Raw genomic sequence first — 21,464 nt, 5'->3', positions numbered from 1 at the left:
CAGCCTGACCAACATGGAGAAACCCTGTCTGTACTAAAAATACAAAATTAGCCAGGCGTGGTGGTGGGTGCCTGTAATCCCAGCTACTCGGGAGGGTGAGGCAGGAGAATCACTTGAACCCAAGAGGCAGAGGTTGTAGTGAGCTGAGATAGCACCATTGCACTCCAGCCTGGGCAATGAGAGCGAAACTTCCTCTCAAAAAAAGGAATAAAGGAAGGAAGGAAGAAAAGAAGGGAGGGAGGAAGGGAGGGAGGGAGGGAAGGAGGATCAAGGCCAGGCAACCGATGGTCTGTCAGGCAGCAGATAGCAATGGGGGACTTCTTGCAAATGCACACTATTTAAAGACAATGTGGTGTCACTGATTTAAAAGGGGAGAAAGAGCCAGTTATTCAAATTTCCAGTCCCACCAAAATGTAAAACATTTTTAACTAAGAGGGTTCTTTGTTTCTCCTTTCAACATGTTTGCTTTGGAGTTGGGGATGGGTTTGAGCCAAACTAAAGCATATATTCTTAAAATTTATTTCAGGGAGAAGAATTGTACCCATCCAGGTGTGTATGCATTTATGTTCTCTGGTGCTATGACATCTGTTGACTATTACATCTTTATTTCTGTCCTGACATAACAAAGCTGATGGTGTGTAGCGCACTTTGTTTTACAGCCCTCAAGTCACTCTTCACATTTATAGGTGCAAAAGTTTTGATTTCAAGAATCTCCCTTTAAGAGCACAGCATGTGGGGGCAGGATATGACATCCACATGCAGCTGTAGTTTTCATTTTGAATTGTCAATGTCTTAGCCCTGTGGCTTAATTAACATGCACTTAGTAACAGGTTTTGTCTGGTAGAGAAAAATAGAAAGGCCAGAGATATTCAACAGCTTTTCAAAAAAAATTTAGAGGACAAAAAATTAAAGGAACACATGTCCTGATTAAATCTAGGGTGACCTTTAAAATACCCATTATGTTAGACTGTGCCCTTACCCAGAATGAAGTAGACTGTGTCATTTCCAAAACCAGCTCTGAACTTTCAACGTGGCCCCCTGGTTGTAGCAATGGATCTGCCATCCTTGACAGGGATGAAGAGTTCTGTGGCCGCAGGGAAAAACCCATACCCAATTTCATTGTTCTGACTTGCAGGATTGGCAGGAAACCCCTCATTTCATTTGAAAAGTCACAGAAGATTTTTTTTTTTTTTTTGGAGAAAGAGCCACTGCTTTATTACTGGACCTCCATCCTCAAGCAATAGTTTGCTGTTCATAGGTAAGGATACCATCCATGCTGTGTAAGGATACCATCCATGTACACATTCTTTGTTGATTTTAACCCTCAGTGACCTAACCGTGTCAACAAAGGTAGAAGATACTTACAAAGCCATAGGAAAATGTAAATTGTTATGTTTGTGTATTAGTTAGCTATTGCTAGATAACAGACCACTTAAAGTAACAGACAGTTACTGTTTCTTATAAACCTATGTGTCCCCTGGGGGTGAGTTGCTCTAGGCTGGATTTAGCTGAGCAGTTCCACTCCAGATGTCCCTTATCCTGCTCATGGGATCTAAGAACTCCCATGGGTCCATGGGATCAATTGAGCAGATTCTTTATACAGTGAGGGGAGAAGTTCAAGAGGACAAGTAGAAACATGCAAGGCTTCTTGGGGCCTGGGCTCTGAATCTGGTCTAATTTTATTGGCCAAAGTAAGTCACTCAGTTGAACTCAGTGTCAGGGAATTACATGTTACCAACAATGGAAGAGCATTGTAGTGCTACATGGCAAAGTGTATAGATTGTAGTGTTACATGGAAAAGCATTGGAGAAGAGTGGGGCTCTTAGTGTAAATCTTCCATACATGTGAAACAGAATTAAGCTCTAAGATGAGATCTAGTTCAGTTGTGTCAAAGAGAAGTGAAAAAGAGTAGTCTTAGAAAAAAATGATATGTATAGAGTTGGATTATTTTAATAGAATGTTGAGAAATTTTATTCCTTACCCTAAGAGCAGTGTGAAACCATTTAATGAATTGATGTGATCAGATGGATGTCAGTTATACTTGGAATTTAGGTGCAAGCAGACTTAAGTCAAATAATTAGAATGGTCAGGTATGAGAAGCTTGTGAGACTATAATGAAGGCAGTGGAGTTAAAAAGTATCTCAGTGCAAGAGATATTTAGGAGATACAATCCCCCAGACTTTGTGAGTGGTAGCCTCTTAGGGGTGAGGGAAAGAAATCTTCAAGAATGACCTCCAAGCTTCTGGCTTATACAATTGGGTAACCAAGGTTTCCATTCACTGACCTAGATAAACTTGGGTGAGGAAATGAAATATGGTGGTTGGGGTATAGGTCTTGAGTTCACGTTTGTACATGTTGAGTTTGAGGACCTATGAAATATCTTAGTGGATATTTTGAGTAAATAATTGCTTAGAGAAGGCATCAGGGATGGATATACTATATGCATATTTGTGAGTCTTAAATCAAGGAATGTTTCCTAGAAAGGTAAAATCTGGGTCCAGCTCTGATTATTAGATGGAGCCAGCAGACATTGAGGCAAATCAATGGCATGCATCAAGCCATTTGCAAAAAATGACATGAAGGTAATTTCCATTGCCATATGGAATATTTGTGAGGAAATAACAAAAATACTTGGCAAATTTTAAAAGATCAGCTAGGTCAGGCCAGGCATGGTGGCTCATCCCTCTAATCCCAGCACTTTGGGAGGCCCAGGCAGGCAGATCACTTAAGGTCAGGAGTTCAGGACCAGGCTGGACAACATGGTGAAACCTCCTTTCTACTAAAAATATACTTTTTTTAAAAAAATTAGCTGGACATTGTGTCAGGAACCTGTAACTCCCTTCTTAGCCTGTTGTCTTAAAGGTAGGAGGAGCCCAAAGCGTCCAGGTGGCAATCTTAGCTTCCAGTTTAATGAAATCATTGTTGTGTTTCCTGGTGGCAGCATTCCTCCCTCTGGAACCTCTAGGCCAGCAGAACGTAATGTTGCAAGAACAGGAAGCAAAAATTTGGCTAGTGGGTCACTAGAAGTGATGGTGAATGGTGCCACTTCCACTTTCACCCCTTGATTCCTGAACTCACAGAGAATCCTGGCTATGAGAGAAACAGTACCATATATTGGACGCTTATTTAGAGCATACATGGCCTTCAGGAGAAGTTTGCCCCAGCCCTGCAAAGTATTGTCACCTAGTTGGTATTATAATTGTGACTTCAGAAGGCCATTCCACCATTCTGTCAATCCAGCCTCTTCAGGATAATGGGGAACACAGTAAGACTAGTGAATTCCGTGAGCACGAGCCCACTGCCACACTTGCTTGTGCCATAAAGTGAGTGCTTTGGTCAGAGGCAATGCTGTTTGGAATACCACACAAATGTCTCACCAATAAGTCAAGTGTGTTTGCGACTTCTTGCTCACTGCATTCAATCAGCATAATGTCATCAGTGTAATGAACCAGTGTGATATCAAGCAGTTCTTCTCAAGTGTAGGACACCTTTTCATGGGTCACTCTCTCAACCTCACCTCTAGGGGCCCACTAGGACTTTAGCCCAGTTACAGGTCTAAAAGCAAACAGGGGTGTTGGGGGTGGCTCCTGAGGAGAATCAACATTATCTTCCTGCTGGCAGGGCTTATCTCCTCAGACAAAGGTGGAAAGGCTGCGGATGGCAGTGTGGGTCAGGGAGGGGATGTTGTTGCTACTGGGGATGGGGAAGCTATTTCTTTTGGCAAATATGGTTCATCAGAGTTTACAAACTGAGTGTCTCCGGCTTCATCAGGGTCCTTCTGCACATCCCCATTCCAAGTTGCAGGATCCCATTCTTTTCCAATAATGCCTTCATGTTAATAGTAGGCACCTGGTGAGGCTGTGCATGCACCTTTCACTGCAGGTCAGCCACTCACGTAAGAGCTTGTGTCTGTTTTTCCACAACTTCAGCTCTTTCTATACAGGAGATAAGACTCACTGAGGGTAATCTTAGCAGATTTGAGGCTCGGTACCTGCTTCCGAAGCTGGGAATTAGAATCCCTGAGTTTCCTATTTTCTCTCCTCACTTTGTCCACTGAACTTAGGAGCAACCAACCAGCTTCATTATGTTCCCTGGTTCTCCACATATGGTCAAAGGTAATATGTACAGAGTCACTAACCTCCTTGCCTCTCACGGGCGGTGAATCAGGATTGTCAAATGCATTTGTTTTGCATAACTCTCTAAATAATTCATGCCAAGGACTATCAGTGTTCTCCATACTATTAGAAATAGAGTCCTTAGCATTTTGGGGTCTAATCATATGAAGCAGCCAACTCTAGAAACCCCAAAAGCAATGAAAGAACTCCATCCTTAATACTCTGTTCTTCTAAAACCACTTCTGGTACCAAAATCTGTATTAGTCAGGGTTCCCTAGAGGGACAGAACTAATAGAAAAAAAAAAAAATATATATATATATATATATAATTTATAATAAACTATAATAAAAATATAAATTATAAAAAATATAATATATATATTTGTAATAAACTCCCCTTTATTTATATATGTTATATAAATAAATATGTAAATAATATATAATATATATAAATAAAGGGGAGTTTATTAAGTATTAGCTCACATGGTCGCAAGGTCCCACAATAGGCCATCTGTAGGCTGAGGAGCAAGGAGAACCCATCCAAGTTCCAAGCTGAAGAACCTGGAGTCCAGTGTTCAAGGGCCAGAAAGATCCAGCATGGAACAAAGATGTAGGCTGGGAGGACAGGCCAGTCTCAAATCTTCATGTTTTTCTGCCTGCTTTATATTCACTGGCAGCTGATGAGATGGCGCCCACCCAGATGAAGGGTGGCTCTGCCTTCCCCAGTCCACTGACTCAAATGTTAATCTCCTTTGGCAACAGCCTCACAGATACACCCAGGACCAATACTTTGACACATCTGAGATCTGTCTCTCTTTACTCCCCCTTCTCTTCTTCCACATGTCTCTGTAGTCTTTTCTGCAGCAGCCATTTGTTAGAAGAGCCCACTTCCTCTGAACAGCTGTTTGCCAGGCTGCATTGCATGGTCATGTAATGTTAGGTGAAGAGTGAAGAATTCTGCATGAGGCCCCACTCCCTATGCAAGAGCAAGGGTTCCTGCCTTAAAAAAAAAAAAAAAAAAAAAAAAAAAAAACAGGCCTATCAAATGGTATAAACTAGGATTTAGCAAACTATGGCCCATGGCCAAGATTGAGTCTATCACCTATTTCTGTAAATAAACCTTTATTGGAACACATCCACGCCCACTCATCTGTGCATTGTCTGTGGGTGTTTAGCACTGTAATGGCAGAGTTGAGTGGTTGCAACAGAGGCTACATGGCCCACAAAGCCTAAAATGTTTACTATCTGGCCCTTTATAGAAAAGGTGTGCTGAGCCCTGGCCTATACAATTAAGAAATGTTTTCCTCTGTGGCTTCCAATCACGGCAAAAATTTTTTGCCTTCCGGAATAGACATAAAACCTTTTTCAAAAACACTGATTCTTCTATTATAGTGGTTTGGCGGGGCAGGTTTTGAGACAAAATCTTGCTCTGTCACCCAAGCTGGAGTGCAGTGGCGTGATCTCAGCTCACTGCAATCTTCACCTCCTGGGTTCAAGTGATTCTCTTGTTTCAGCCTCCTGAGTAGGTGGGAGTACAGGTGTGCACCACCCACCCGGCTAATTTTTGTGTGTTTAGTAGAGACAGGATTTCGCCAGGGTGGCCAGGCTGGCTTCAAACTCCTGGCCTCAAGTTGCCTGCCCACCTCAGCCTCCATAGTGCTAGAATTACAGGCATTGTAGTGTTTTAACATGTAACCTGACAGTGTGTAAGTGAGAAGTATCCAATATACTTGTAGTTCTGAAATCAGCTAACTGGTAAACCTTTGCTGTCAGGTTTTTCTTTGTGAACTCTTTTTGCCCCCATCCCTCTCTCACTCTGTAACATTTGAGTGAACTCATTCTCATTTCAAGCCTTCCTCTCTTATCACTAGAATATGGTACTTGGGAAAAGAATCTTCACATTTCGTTCTTACTCAAGTGTGAGGGAATTTAGCCTTAACGGAAATATGCTCTCATCTTTCCAAGGACAGCCAGTACATTTCTCCCTTTTGGGTTTCCCCGCATCCTAGAAATGTCTCTGTCATAATATCTAAAACACTATATTGTGTTTCTTTTACATTCATCTGCCCCTGAGACTCTAAACCTTCCTGAGAGCAGAGACTGCTTCTTATTTATCTTTGAACCTCTAGCATCCAGTACCCAGAAAGAGTCTACTTCCAAAAAGATGAATGGAAGAAGGAAGACAGGCAGGTTGGCAGGCTTCTTGGATTACAGTGTCACCTACCTACCTCCGGTGTATTTGCATTTTAACAAAAGACAGTGAAGCTGTGTTGGTGGAATCTTAAACATCAGAAGGAAGTGAGGGAGATGATTTTGTGGGTAGGGAAACCTTCCTAGCATCGCTTAAATTTTGTATTCACAGGAAGTTGTCCATCTCACCTAGTTTTCAGGTCAGCCCTGAAACTGAGAAAAGAAACATACGTGCTACATTTCTATAAGAGTACAGACTAACCTTCCAGTGCCCAAATAGAAAGTAGGAGAAAAGTGAAATCTTTGCATGTTAGCCAGTGGGGCAACATTAGCATGAAAGCCAAATGATGAGGTATTTGAAAGTCTGTCTTGAGGGGAAAAGCAAACAAACAAACAAAAGTATTAAATGCCAGGAAAACTTCCTCCGAAGTCAATTCATCTGGGGTTACCATTAGGGGTCAGCAGGACAGGGAGTTAAAATCTACTCGAATCAAACTCCCTGAATTTGAATCCTAGCTCCACTTCTCTGTGGCAACACGATCTTGCATGATTTCCTTAACCGCTCAAAACTTTAAAGTTTTTCTCCCTGAAGTGGAGATACAAATACAGTCACGCGCTGCATTCATGATGTTTTAGTCAACAATGGGCCTCATGGGTGACCGTGGTCCCATGAGATTATAATAACGTAGTTTCACTTACCTAGTCTATGTTTAGATACACAAACACTTCCCATTGCGTTACAGCTGCCTACATTATTCAGTACAATAACATGACATACGTGTTTGTATCCTGGGAACTACCGTTTGTATCCTGGGACTCCTGACAGACCAGGTATATTGTAGGCTACACACCATCGAGGTCTGTGTAAGTTCACTCTGTGATGTTCACACAATGACAAAGTTGCCTGAGGATGCATTTCTCAAAATGTATCCCCATCATTAAGCAATGCACATCTGTAGTGTTCATCTCACAGGTCTTTCTTTTGGACTGGTTAAATAATATAACTCAAATAGTAGCCATGGTTATTGTTAGAGAAACCATTCATCCAGCGCTTTCCACATGTAACTCGTTGACTTATTTTTTCTAAAATATTCTAACCTCTGAGTCAATATTCTAACATCAGGAACACCAGATGTAATGTATCTGTCCTTTAGGTTCAATATGATACAATATTATACCCCACATACTTTTATTTAAACCCCTTATGTCCCTAGCACTGTCTGTTAATACTCTAGAACATACAGGAGGAGAAGACTGTCAGCTTCTTCAGGGCTTTTCAGCTTGTTGGACAGGATTCAGAGAGTCACAGGCAGTGTGTTATTAGTGTCCATTACTCAAAAGAGAAGACTGTAGCCCAGGGAGCCTTTCTGATATGGGCACGGTGGAAGGGGAACCACGTGCCATTCTCCCACCAGCATCAGCTCATCTATTAGTTGGTGCAAAAGTAATTATGGGTTTTGCCATTATGTTTAATTGTGGCAAAAAAAAAAAATGCAATTACATTTGCACCAACCTAATAAAATGTAACTTCCAGGAAAGTAGGATTTGCATCTGTTTTGTTTATTGCCTTATCCCCGGTACCTAGAACACTGCCTGGCACATAAATGTTTAATGTTTGTCCAATAAATGTTTCAGGAAGGAAAAAGAAAAGAAAAAGGAAGTCAATTCGTAGTCAGGTTTGAACATACCTTTTAGGAGAAATTGTATGGTCCCCTTTTGTTTTGTGTATTTTCTCCTCCAACTATTTATTTGGCTCCCTCCAGCTCCTTTTGACCTCCTTGACCTTTCTTATTGTTTTGTGCTTGTCTGTGTAGAAATCCCCACAAACCCCCTGGGGATTTGGGGGTTTGTATAAATATTGCTTGATCCCACAATCAGGAGTGTGTTGACTTGTCCAGAAAAGACGGTAACCTAGAAAGCAGGTGAGATTTCTGGGCAGTTACCAGCAGTTACCCTGGTGCTCTGAACACATGTGCTCAAAAACTATTACTGATTTGACCCCACAGCCACAGTCCTTGGTGGTTCTCACACACTGATGAGACTCTTAAGAGGCATCTCTGTTCTGTGTTCAAACTGATATATAGGGCACGAGTCTTCCATTTGTTCCCTCCGCATTTATGAGAAATAGCCATCATGGTACTGGCTTCTGGGTGGTAAACCAGTAGCTCCTCATCCCGTCTACCTTCTCATTTGCATTTGCAACAAATGGAATGCTTTGATAGAAAGTTGAATTGGAAACCACAGTCAAACATACAAAAGCCCATTCCCAACAACTTTTTGGGCTCACAATGGAAAAATATATCCCAGATTTAACCAAGAGAGCTGTAGTTCAATAACTGGCAGCCAAGTTGTCATTTCTCTTTTGATTATTTTAAAAAGAGATTTTTAGAAAAAGTTTGTTACTGATGCTTAATTTGCTCTTCCTGTGTAATCAACTCATAGTTATAGGCAAGCATTCCAAATTGCACTATATTTCTTGCATAGGGTAAAACATTATGATTCTTAAAATGGAATGCCTACTTTTTCTAGACACACAATTGCTGAAAAGCTGCCTGCTGAAAAGGACTACATTTACCATGAACTTTTACTACCAGACAAGGACTATAGTTTCTGATGAATAGGGTCTGATAAGGCTGCCTGATTAAAAAAAAAATCACTGGACAACATTTGTAGCAAAGGAAAAGATATGACTATGCCTTAACCAAGTTGCAGTGCCTTCAGTAAGATTTTTATTCCTTTAAGATACACATATCACTAAAGGGCAATGGTACTCACATATTCTCTAGCCTTTGTTATTATTTTTTCTTAAAATTTGCACTTGGGAATTACGACCAGTAGTCATTGGTTTAAGTCTGTTGCACAGAAGGAATCTTTTAAACATGTAAATAATCTATTATTCATATTTCTAAAAGGGGAGCTTTGAATTCATCATCTTCAAACATTTCTGCCAAGATAAAGGTAATCACACAATTCCTGTCCACACCTACTGGCCACAGAAGGAGAGACAGAGAACGATGCTCCTGGATCTCACACTTGAGAATGAAGGATGCAGACAGCCTCACGCTGCACACTTGCTTTCCACAGAAGGAAACAGCAGTCCAGGGAAACAACAGGCCAGGGTCACTGTTGGGAATCCAGGTCCTAAGCTGGGTGCCCTTGCCATTCAATGAGATTGTCCCATATTTGTTTCCCTTGGCTGCTATGATAAATTACCATAAATCAGGTGGCTTAAAACAAAAGAAATTTATCCTCTTTTCATTCTGGAAACCAGAAGTCTGAAATCACAGTTTGGGCAGAGCCGCTCTTCCCCTGAAATCTCTAGGGGAGGACTTTCGCTTGCTTTTTTGTACAGGTGTTCCTTGACTTATGGCTGCCCTACTTTAATTTCTGTCTGTCCATCTTCACATGCCCTTCTCTCTTTGCTGTGTCTCTTCTCTTAGTATCTTTTTTTTTTTTTTTTTTTTTGAGACAGAGTCTCACCCTGTCACCCAGGTGGGAGTGCAATGGCACAATCTCAGCTCACTGCAACCTCTGCCTCTCGGGTTCAAGCGATTCTCCTGCCTCAGCCTCCTGAGAATCTGGTGCATGCGTGCACCACCATGCCCAGCTAATTTTGTATATTTTTGGTAGAGATTGGGTCTCACGATGTTGGCCAGGTTGGTCTCAAGCTCCTGACTTCAGGTGATCCATCTGCCTTGGCCTCCCAAAGTGCTGGGATTACAGGCATGAGCCACTGAGCCCGGCCTCTTACTGTCTTTTACAAGGACACTTGTGGTTGTATTTAGGGCCCACTCTGACAATCCAGAATAATCTCATCTCTAGATCCTTAATTTAATTATATCTGCTAAGACCCTTTTTACAAATAAGGTCACATGCACATGTTCCAGGGTGGATGTGGATATATCTTTTTTGGGGGGGGCCACCATTCAAACCATTATACCCCACTCTTTTTCCTGAAACAGTAAACATCATCACATCCTTTTAAAAACTTTGTTATGCTTTAAAATACTAGTATATTTTTCTCTTCTTCCCATTTACAAGCCTTTTTGGAGTCAGACCTGCATATTTAAATTTCTTTTTTGTCTTTTTTGAGACAGAGTCTCACTCTGTCATAGACTGGAGTGCAGTGGCGCAATCTCAGCTCACTGCAACCTCCACCTCCCAGGTTCAAGCAATTCTCCTGCCTCAGACTCCCGAGTAGCTGGGACTACAGGTGCCTGCCACCACGCCCAGCTAATTTTTCTGTATTTTTAGGAGATGGGGTTTCACCAAGTTGGCCAGGTTAGTCCCAATCTCTTGACCTCATGATCCACCCGCCTCAGCCTCCCAAAGTTGCTGGTATTACAGGCATGAGCCACCACGCCCAGCCTACATATTTGAATTTCTAATTCTGGCTCTGTTATTCACTATAACAATGTGACCTTAGTTCCTTATGCATCCCTCTAAGCCTCGGTTTCCTCTGGTCTAAAATGAGTATAGTAATCCACTACATAGGGTGCTTGTGAAAATCAATAGGATAATGCATCTAAAGCGCTTAACAAAGTGTCTGAGACCAATCACTTCTCAGTAAATGTCAGCTGATTTTAAATTAGAATAATATTCACGAAGATCAGTCTATTGCTTACAAAACGTACACATTTGAGAGCTACTGGGGTACCCATTTCCAGCAGCCAGAGACATTTCTGGCACCAGCACATGAGAGCTGCCTCATTGTTGAGTGCTGACGCATGGGCGTCTGGCCTGCTCAGCAGTGGGGTAGGGGAATTCCCAGGATGCTCTGAATTGTTGCTTTCTCAGCCCACACCATGGACCTTCAGATCTTCAGCAGAGCACAGAATAAGGAGACGTTCTGGTACCAGAAGGGAGACGAGATTATTCCAGCAGCCATGGGACTAGTCCCTTCGGATCTGACGAGCTTGGGGCAACGCAACTCAGGGTTAGTGAAAGAGTGGCTGTATTCGGGTTTCTACATGGTGGGTGGGGGTGGGGAAGGCCAGTAGAGGGGTGTCCAGCCCTGGAGAGCTGCAAAGTCCGGGTCAGACACCCAGTTATACAATCTTCTGAGTCCCGAAGCTTGTCCTGAAGCAAAGAACCAGAATAGCAAAACATAAAACCAAAAAAAAAAGCATTTCTCAAGGATATTTGTTTAGTTGTGTTTTTCTAAACAAAGGAAGGGCAGCATGGAGTTATACTGTACTTACATGGTGGCTGTGGGTTGCCAGCAACACCCCAAATAGTTTGCATGTGTTATTAGTTTATTCACTAGCTTAGTCCTCCTGTGAGGAAATCCAGTCTCTAAAAGTACTCCTCCCTGTCTTCTTCACATCAGACACCCCTGCCCCACACAGACACCACTTTGTTAGCTGGAGGGGGATAAGAATTCTGAATTCACTATCATTGTTCCCAGTGGATGATCAATCCAGAATTGGAGACATTGATCCTGCATGAATGCCACGTGTTATTAAAAAACAATCCTAATATTTAGAACAGCTAAATGAAGGTATCAGTTTGGATACACATGCCACCCACCATGAGACCTAAATTCAAAGCCATGCTGAACTCATTGCAGCTATTTGAGTTAATATCATTCATCCAAAGATCTGAGCAGCCCCAGCTGACATGGACCCGGGTCTTTTCTAGAGTGCCCAGAAATCCAGTCCACTGCCAGGCACGGACTCAACATAGAGGCACATTTTCCGCACCAATCCATGTCTCTTCATGATACTGGGTGCAAACGTTCTGATTGCTTTCCTGGGTTTCTGCATGGCTACAATAATAATTCTTGATATTTTTATTAACTCAGGCTGTCTTTTGACTAACAAAATATATTTCATGCCACAGAAATTTTGTTATGCCCTTCCAGAGGCATATTCACATTTCCAGAATAAGCATTCATGGATTTTGAACACCAAGGCAAAAAGCCAAGGTCATGGATCAAGCCATTTATGAGCTGGGTAACTTATCCCTGCTCTGTATGTGCAAATTCAGCTCCAAATTTGATCTTTGTACTCCCAAATGGATGCATGATGTCAGAAGGTATCCGGACAAGAGCAAAATTGATAGGGGTAATGTAACCAACCACTTTTAACTGGGGTAGAGTGAGCACTCAAACTGCATTCTGCTTTTCTGTATGCATATAATTACTCATTTATGTTCCAGAATGAAAAACAAATGCATTTGAGGACTGTCAGTATTTTAATCTATAGGTCAACACGTCTATTTATTTGACAAGCTCATCTGAATACTTGTTCTATGTCAGATTCTATGCTAAGTGATTAGATTCTGTGATATATAAGATCCACTATGAACCATTGATGTATTTATTATAAAGAGACAAGGTAGGAGTGGGGAAGGGAGGGAGAGAAAAAATTGTCCCTCCATGAGTGGGTCAGAAAAGATTTATAGAGAAGGAATATCTAAGCTAGAATTTAAAGATGAATACAAGTTTTTCAGGCAGACAAAGTACAGCTAAGCAGACAGATGGGAACTACCTAAGCCAAGGCATGGAGGCGTGAAGTGCACAGTGTGTTTAAAGAACAGTACACAGCTACCTATTCTTGGAATACACATTCTGTAGGAGTTTGTGTAGGGAAATGGCAATGATCAATCACTCTGAGTATATGTGGGTTTGGTTATTATTCCATTTACTTAACAAATGTTTACTGAGCTCTTACTAAACAGAGGAATTTAGACCAGGAGCTGGAGCTTAGGCTGGTAAAGGAAATAAGACATGAATCTACAAAATGACTTTATAAAGTAAGATACTTCCCATGAGAGAGGATGGATTCATTCATTCATGTTCATCAGCAACAATGGATTAAGTTCTAAAGTAGCACCTACCAACACAAGTGATCATAAGACATGTTTCTTGTACTTAAGGAGCATCAGTCTAGTAGAAAAGACACACAAATAAAACATGATATTATAATATATTCAATAATCAGTCTAATAGCATTCATTGGCTGCTTACCAAGTTCTGGACACTGTTCTAAGTGCTTTATATTGATTAATTTAGTCCAACCACACACAATATTATTATTGTCTGCATTTCCCAAATGGAAAAGTAAGGACCAGAGAGGTTAAGTTGTTCAATGAAGGGTCACACTGCTAAGATTAAACTCCACGAAATTTGACCCCACATTCTTAACCACCACTCCAAAGAACTATAGAAGCAGGGAAGAGAAACACATAAGCCATCCCAGAAGGGGTCAGGGAAGATGAACTATTCTACCCCAAAGGTAGTTACATGCTCTCTGAGGTCTCCAGAGAATAGAAAAGTAGTTTATAGAATCTTGTGAAACTATCAAACTTAATGATACTAGAGTGTATAACTTCTAGAGTTCAAGCTCAAAAGAGTCCATTTTTTCCCAAAAATTCACCTAGATTATATTTCTGATTCAAATGATTGTAATTTTTTCAATCTCTACCCAATTGGGCCTCTTTAGATGCCAAAATCTCATCATGTGCTTCTTAGATTTTTATCAAGAGAACTATACAGTTGATGGGGAAGCTTCTGACATATCAGGGGTCTTCTTTTTCTGAGCTCTCAGCATTTTTTTTTATTGCATTTTAGGTTTTGGGGTACATGTGCAGAGCATGCAATACAGTTGCATAGGTACACACAGGGCAGTGTGTTTTGTTTGCTTTCTCCCCTTCACCCACATTTGGTATTTCTCCCCTGGCAATCCCTCCCCTCCTCCCCCTCCCACTGGCCCTCCCCTTTTCCCCCTATAGACCCCGGTGTTTAGTACTCCCCTCTCTGTGTCCATGTGTTCTCATTTTTCATCACCCGCCTATGAGTGAGAATATGCGGTGTTTCATTTTCTGTTCTTGTGTCAGTTTGCTGAGAATGATGTTCTCCAGATTCATCCATGTCCCTATAAACGACACGAACTCATCATTTCTGAAATCAGAGAGGACACAAACAGATGGAGAAACATTCCATGTTCATGGTTAGGAAGAATTAATATCGTGAAAATGGCTATACTGCCCAAAGTAATTTACAGAATCAACGTTATCCCCATCAAGCTACCATTGACTTTCTTCACAGAACTGGAAAAAACCACCTTGAACTTCATATGGAACCAAAAGAGAGTCCGCATAGCCAAGTCAATTCTAAGCAAAAAGAACACAGCGGGGGGCATCACACTACCGGATTTCAAACTATACTATAAGGCTACAGTAATCAAAACAGCATGGTACTGGTACCAAAACAGAGATATAGATCAATGGAACAGAACAGAGGCATCAGAGGCAACACAACATAGCTACAACCATACAATCTTTGATAAACCTGACAAAAACAAGCAATGGGGAAAGGACTCCCTGTTCAACAAATGGTGTTGGGAAAACTGGCTAGCCATGTGTAGAAAGCAGAAACTGGACCCCTTCCTGACACCTTACACCAAAATTAACTCCAGATGGATTAAAGACTTAAACATAAGACCCAGCGCCATAAAAACCCTAGAAGGAAATCTAGGCAAAACCATCCAGGACATAGGAGTAGGCAAGGACTTCATGAACAAAACACCAAAAGCATTGGCAACAAAAGCCAAAATAGACAAATGGGACCTAATGAAACTCCACAGCTTCTGCACAGCAAAAGAAACAGTCTCTAGTGTGAATCGGCAACCAACAGAATGGGAAAAAATTTTTGCAGTTTACCCATCTGACAAAGGGCTGATATCCAGAATTTACAAAGAACTCAAACAGATTTACAGGAAAAAAACAAACAAGCCCATTCAAAAGTGGTCAAAGGATATGAACAGACACTTTACGAAAGAAGACATATATGAGCTCTCAGCATTTTATGTTAAATAATACCTTCTGAAGACCATTATAAAACTTCCTGGCTGGATTTGTACACTGCTAATCGATTATGTGTCAATCCCAATGTCCTGTATGCAATATGATAAAACTAGAATTATGTTTCTCATTCAAATTATTTTAACTTTCTCAACTTCCACCTAATTAGGTTCCTTCTGTCCTCATAACTATCATGGACATTGAGTTGGCAAACAAAAAAGGAAAGTTGTAAGAAGTCGCAGCCCTAATGATCTTCTTATAAAACCAAATCATAAAGTAGAGAAAAAGTCAAACAGGAGTGTAGTATCCTGAAAGATGGCTTCATTCTTAGAGGAGGAATCCAGGATGAGAGATCGGTGTTAGTAAGGATAGCATTTGTCTGCATGTCACAGATCCCAGCTAGAATGGCCTAGGCAAGTAAAGGGTGGGTTTTCGGTAACATAACCAGATCGCAGGCACCTATTTTTTTATTCTGCTGTTGTGTTTGCAAAAGTTCTGGTATATGCTTGTTTCAAGATCTATTCCAGATAGCAAGGAGGCAAAGGACAAGAGGTAAGCAGAAGAAGCTAATTGAATCTGCCCCTTTTGAAATACTTTTTCCAGAATTCACATGCTTAAGCCTCCATTTAAATCTCATTGGCCAGGTTTGGGTCACATGGCCTTCACTAGCTACAAGAGACTCATAGCAGCTCAGTCTATGACCTCAGCACATACCACCCCAGACAAAGCAGGATTTTAACAGCAAGAAAAGGAAAGAGCATGCACATTCGGTTGGCACCTTATCTATTATTCCAATAACAATGATGACCACATTCTCCTAAAGTTTCCTAATTAAAAAAAAAAACAGTAAAAGAGCAGAGAAAGGGCAGGTGAAATAGATTACAAGATCCCAGGAAATATGGACAATTGAATAAAGCTGAGCCCAATGTCACTTAAGTACTTCCCTTTTGTGCTCCTTAACAGAGAGAATTCCTGGGCCCGAATCTCATAGTATGAGTGGGAGTTAGACTTGGGGAAGGCAGGGAAGAAATAAAACATTACCAGCTAAAGCACCAAGCTGGGAAACACCATTTTGTTTGGGGAATTACAACCCATTCTCTGTTTCCAGAGATCAAATTGTAAAGTAAACAATACTGGGCAGGTAATTGAAACAGATCATGGAAGGCTTGTAGGTATGCTTTAAAATGTGTTAATCTGGTGGAAGCTGAGAATCACCTGAGGTGTCTTAAGCCAGGGAGGGAAGAGTTCAGACTTAAATTTTAGATAACTCACCTTTAGTGGCCATGTATAGGATGGAATCAAGAAGATGAAAGAAAGGGAAGGGGGAGAACCAAGGTAAGAGATGACCATGTTAATACAATCAAAAAATGTTGAGGCCCTGATCTAGTAGAGACATGGAGGATTGCACAAATATGCAAAATTATTTCCTTTGAGTATCACGGGAGACTTTTTGGAGGAAATAGCATTTTATAACTGAAAATAAACTTTATTTTGTGTCTACAGTGTGTATCTAAACAGTCTGAGGCATCCTTTCTTCATGTATTTTGTAGAAAATTATGGGATATAAGTTAACTAATTATAAATTCTGAAATAACTTTTTCTACTATTCATAAGTAAAATGTTTTGAAAAGATTTTGGCAAAGGCTGAAAATGTGAAAATACTCAAAATGTGAAAATACTCAAAACCTAAAGGTAGGAAAGGCCTATATCAAGTTACTTATATCCTCAAAATTAATTGTTCTCCAATTCTGGTGAGTATCCAGAGAGCTGGGTAAAAATACAGATGCAGATGCCCACTTCAGATCTATTAAATCTGAATCTCCACAGTGGGTCTTGGGGATGGGTATTTATAATTAATTCCACAGGATGTGCTAACCTACACCAGTTTTCATCAGCAGCATGATGAACCTAATGGCATAACATGGACTCCAACTTTAGACATATTGATAAGAAAGAGGGCATGGGATCTGAGAATGTGCAATTAAGAGGCAAGAGAAAAAGTGCTGGCTGAAAGGCTCATATAGAAGGTCAGGACCAGAAAAAGTGCTGGCTGAAAGGCTCATATAGAAGGTCAGGCTGCAGAGCCTGTTAGGACTTGAGTAGCAACTAGGTAGGAAAGTGGAAAGAGCAGAGGAAGGACTGTGACAGGGAGACTAACAGGGATGCAAGCACGGTCACTTTTAGGGGTGGGAGGGTGCTAGACAAAATCATAATATCCAAAAGGGTATGACAAACCTGGGCTCTCAACTTTCCAGGCAATTTCATAGTTATGCTTTTGTTGATAAATCAAGACAAATTTGTTTCTATGTAAAGTAACATACATATGCTAACTAATTGTTGGTGAAAATATAGAGATTACATTGGTCAATAAACAGAAGAAATTGCATCTCTCTCTCCCTTAGAACAGACCAAAGGAATATCTGAACAGTTCTGATGAGAAAACTGTGAGTCCCTCTGATTCCATGTTATTAGGAAGGTCCTCAACATGACAGACCCTTTACCACTTTTTCTCCTTAGAGATCACTGAGCAGATGCCTGGTGGCTTTGGCACTGTTCCCCCACTGTGTCTGTGACATCACCCATTTATTTTGTGAACATCCTACAGACACGTTTTATGAAATGGGCCAGGGGAAAGGAGAACGTAGGAGAAAGGAGAGGTCAGGGGAAAGGAGAAGGTAGATAGCCTTGTGTGATAAACTTTTCTAACAGTATTTCTCACTTTTCTCTGGGAAAAGTACAAGTGGCTGACTTTTAACGACCAGCTTCAGATCTGGGTACCATGATAACTCCCATGCATCCTACTGCCTTCTGAGGCAGTGTGCATAATTTGCAAAGACTTCTGTGTTTGAGGTCTTTTTCCTAATATCCTTCTGAGTCAGAACAAGCAGTTTGCATTTGTGTTGACAAGTTGAGGTGCACTCTTCTGCTTTGGATTACTCAAAACCATAACTGGCAAGTAAGGCTCGAAGAGGCGATGAGTAGATGTGTGGGGCATTTGTGTCATCACAGCCCTCCCGTGCCTCCCAATCCTTCCTAACAGAGCAGAAGCAGACAGCTTGCAGCCATTCTGCATGAACAGAGGTTGTCTGAACCATGAACCTGACTAACCCAGCTCTAATATCTCTCCTCGCATCTTTTTAAAAAATGATTTTAATTCAGGGGCATATTTGTTCCATGGGCATATTGCATCATGGAGGAGATCAGGCTTCTAATGTACCCATAATCCAAATATTGAATGTTCTACCCAATAGTTAATTTTGCGACACTTACTCCCTTCCCACCCCACCCCTCCCCACTTTGGGAGTTTATTGTTTCCGTCTTTATGTCTGTGGGTACCCATTGTGTAGTGCCCACTTACAAATGAGAGCATGTGATATTTGATTTTCTGCATCTGGATTAGTTCACTTAGGATAATGGCCTCCAGCTCCATCCATGTTGCTGCAAAGGAAATGATTTTATGCTTTTTCATGGCTGCATGGTATTCTATGGTGTGTGTATGTGTGTTTGTGTGTATATATATGGTGTGTATATATATAGATAGATAAAGAAAATATGGCATATATATGTGTGTGTATATACACATGTGTGTATACATATACATGTATATGTATATATGTGTGTATATTCTATGGTGCATATGTGTGTATATGTGTGTGTATGTATATGTGTGTGTATATATATGTTTGTGTGTATATATGTGTGTATATATACATGTGTGTATATATATGTGTGTGTATGCGTGTGTATATATATACACACACACATATATATACACACCATAGAATATACACACATATAGACACACGTACATGTATATATACACATATATATACCATATTTTCTTTATTTAATCAATCATTAGACATTTAGTTCAGTTCCATGACTTTGTCATGGTGAATAGTGCTGTAATGAACATATGTGTACACGTGTCTTTCTTATATAATGATTTCTTTTCCTTTGGGTAGATACTCAGTAGTGGGATTGTTGGGTTAAATGGTAGTTCTATTTTTAGTTCTTTGAAATATCTCCATACTGTTTTCCATCGAGGTTAATTTACATTCCCAGCAACAGTGTATAAGCATCCCTTTTCTCTACAACCATGCCAACATCTGTTGTTTTTTGACTTTTTAATAATAGCCATTCTGAGTGGTTTAAGATTATATCTCAGTGTGGTTTTCCTTTTATCTCTTGAGCACAGGTTCTGCGAGCACAGGCGAAGTTCTGTGGTGCTGAACTTACCTGGACTTGAGGTGTTCCCCGGGGACCTTCTGGTGTCAGATGGAGCTGCTGACTACCTATGCCACCCACTTCTGCTGCTGAATTCAGGTTCTGTTCATTCAGCATACTTTCATTCCATGCCCACTGTGGAACAGATATTGCCATAACTGGGAGACATTTTCAAAATATTGAATAAGTAGTAGAATATATGCCCTGACCAGTTAGAATCAGCTTCACCAATTACAACAGGCACCAGCTATTGCTGGAATTACTGGAACCAGCTAAGTACCAGCCTTGGTGTTGGACATTCCATTTATAGAGATGAATAAGGCATGGTTCTTCCCTGAAGATGTCTTCTGGCCAAATGTCTTATCCCAGGCCCAAGACCTGAGACAGGTGCAGCATCTAGATCAGAGTGCCCTCCCCAGGCTGGTGAGTAGCGTCCCCATTATTGCTGTCATGTTCATCTCCCATTCCATTCCCAGGCTTCAGCCTCACACTGATATCTTCCAACCGGGGTGGTACCACAGGGAGGCAAAGGTGCCGGTGGCAGATGAGTGTCTGATAGAGAAGCGGCTTTAGGGATAAAGCTTTGCATCTTCGACTTATTTGTGAAATAAAAGAACAATTAGGTGTTCAGATTTTTTTTTTTTTTTTCAAGATTCTGAGGATAGGTCAATCGAAGCCTCTGAGAGCTAAGAGGAGACTTAAAGATTATCCATGCTGGTAGTTTTTAAACTGGTTTAGTACTTAGCAGAGTCCTTTTTAAAACAGAATCCTTACTTGGAAACCCGGTGAATAAAACAAATCCAGGTGAAGCTGCAATGCTTGCAGCTGGGATGAGCCCCAAAGACTCACCTCCAAAGCATCCCGAGGAGCCTTGGACACCCAGCAAAACAGTTTGAAAACCACCAGGGTCATCCCTCAATCACACATGTGAGAGTGAGACCCAGAAAGGAGAAGTGGCCTAGTCGTGGAGTCAGCTGGTTTGTGCAGAGAAATGGAATCGAGGCTCCTGGCTGCGAGTCCAGTGCCCTCTCTCCAGTCTGCCTCTTCATCATCTGTCATCTATTGTAGGGGCAGCTGCAGTCTCCTGTATGGGGAGCCCAGGGCCACCAGTGAATAAGTCATACATATTTATAGCTCTTTATTTTTATAGACCCTTTCAAACCTACTTACTGTCTTATATGATGCAATAATTCATGTGAACAAACCAAGATGGGTCTGCGTTGGGACATGCCCCTAGAAATCAGAGCTAGTTCAAAACACAGTGTGACTTTAAAAGAGGTTAGTGTGTTTTATGAGGCTTTAGAATGCTCTTAATTAGTTAACAACTAGAACAGGGGTTCCCAAAGGCTGTCCCGGGACCAGCAGCTTCGCCATCACCCGAGTTGTTAGAAATGCAGATTCCAGGCTCTCTACCCCAAAGACTTTCTGAATCAGAAACTCTGGGGGTGGAGTCCAGCAGTCTGTTAGTCTGGTTTTTTGTTGGTGGTGGTGGTTTGTTTTTTTTTTTGTTTTTTGTTTTTTTTGATGAGGCAGAGTCTTATTCTGTGCTCACCATACATCTGGCTAATTTTTCTGTATTTTTAGTAGAGACGGGGTTTCACCACGTTGGCCAGGCTGGTCTAGAAATCCTGACATTAGGTAATCCCCCCTCCTCGACCTCCCAAAGTTAGGATTACAGGCGTGAACCACTATACCCAGTCAGCAGTCTGTTTTGTTTTTTATTATTATTTTTTGAGACAAAGTCTCACTCTGTCACCCAGGCTGGAATGCAGTGGCCCAGTCTCCACTCATCACAAGCTCTGCCTCCCATGTTCAAGCTATTCTCCTGCCTCGGCCTCCTTAGTAGCTGGGACTACAGGCGCGTGCCACCACACCCAGATAATTTTTGTAGTTTTAGTGGAGATGGGGTTTTGCCACGTTGGCCAGGCTGGCCTCAAACTCCTGACCTCAGGTGATCCACCCGCCTCGGTCTCCCAAAGTGCTGGGATTACAGGTGTGAGGCAGCATGCCTGGCCCAGCAGTTTGTTTTTTAATAAGTTCTGTAGGTGATTCTGCTGCCAGCTCCAGTTTGAGAACCACATGCTAAGGAACGAGGTCATGATTGCTTCTACATCTCACTAGCTGTTT

At 41.3% G+C, this 21,464-nt stretch overlaps 1 protein-coding gene across 6 annotated transcripts in view; it reads left to right on the top strand.

The window, feature by feature from the left end:
- Positions 1-21,464, top strand: part of PLEKHG7 (pleckstrin homology and RhoGEF domain containing G7) — a 66,394-nt gene that overhangs the window by 4,978 nt on the left and 39,952 nt on the right. For 3 of the 6 annotated variants that reach the window (XM_017976262.4, XM_017976261.4, XM_017976259.4), the window contains exons 3-4: positions 527-549; positions 19,309-19,436. In XM_017976262.4, coding sequence (XP_017831751.1) covers positions 527-549; positions 19,309-19,436 — 151 coding nt within the window. Of the gene's footprint in view, positions 1-526; positions 550-11,084; positions 11,242-19,308; positions 19,437-21,464 lie in introns of those variants that run through there. The other 3 variants (XM_078337027.1, XM_078337026.1, XM_078337025.1) reach the window with 1 other exon arrangement.

The sequence above is a fragment of the Callithrix jacchus genome, chromosome 9, assembly GCF_049354715.1.
Source record: "Callithrix jacchus isolate 240 chromosome 9, calJac240_pri, whole genome shotgun sequence".
Classification (NCBI taxonomy): Eukaryota; Metazoa; Chordata; class Mammalia; order Primates; family Cebidae; genus Callithrix; species Callithrix jacchus.
This window is presented reverse-complemented; position numbering and strand designations above follow the sequence as displayed.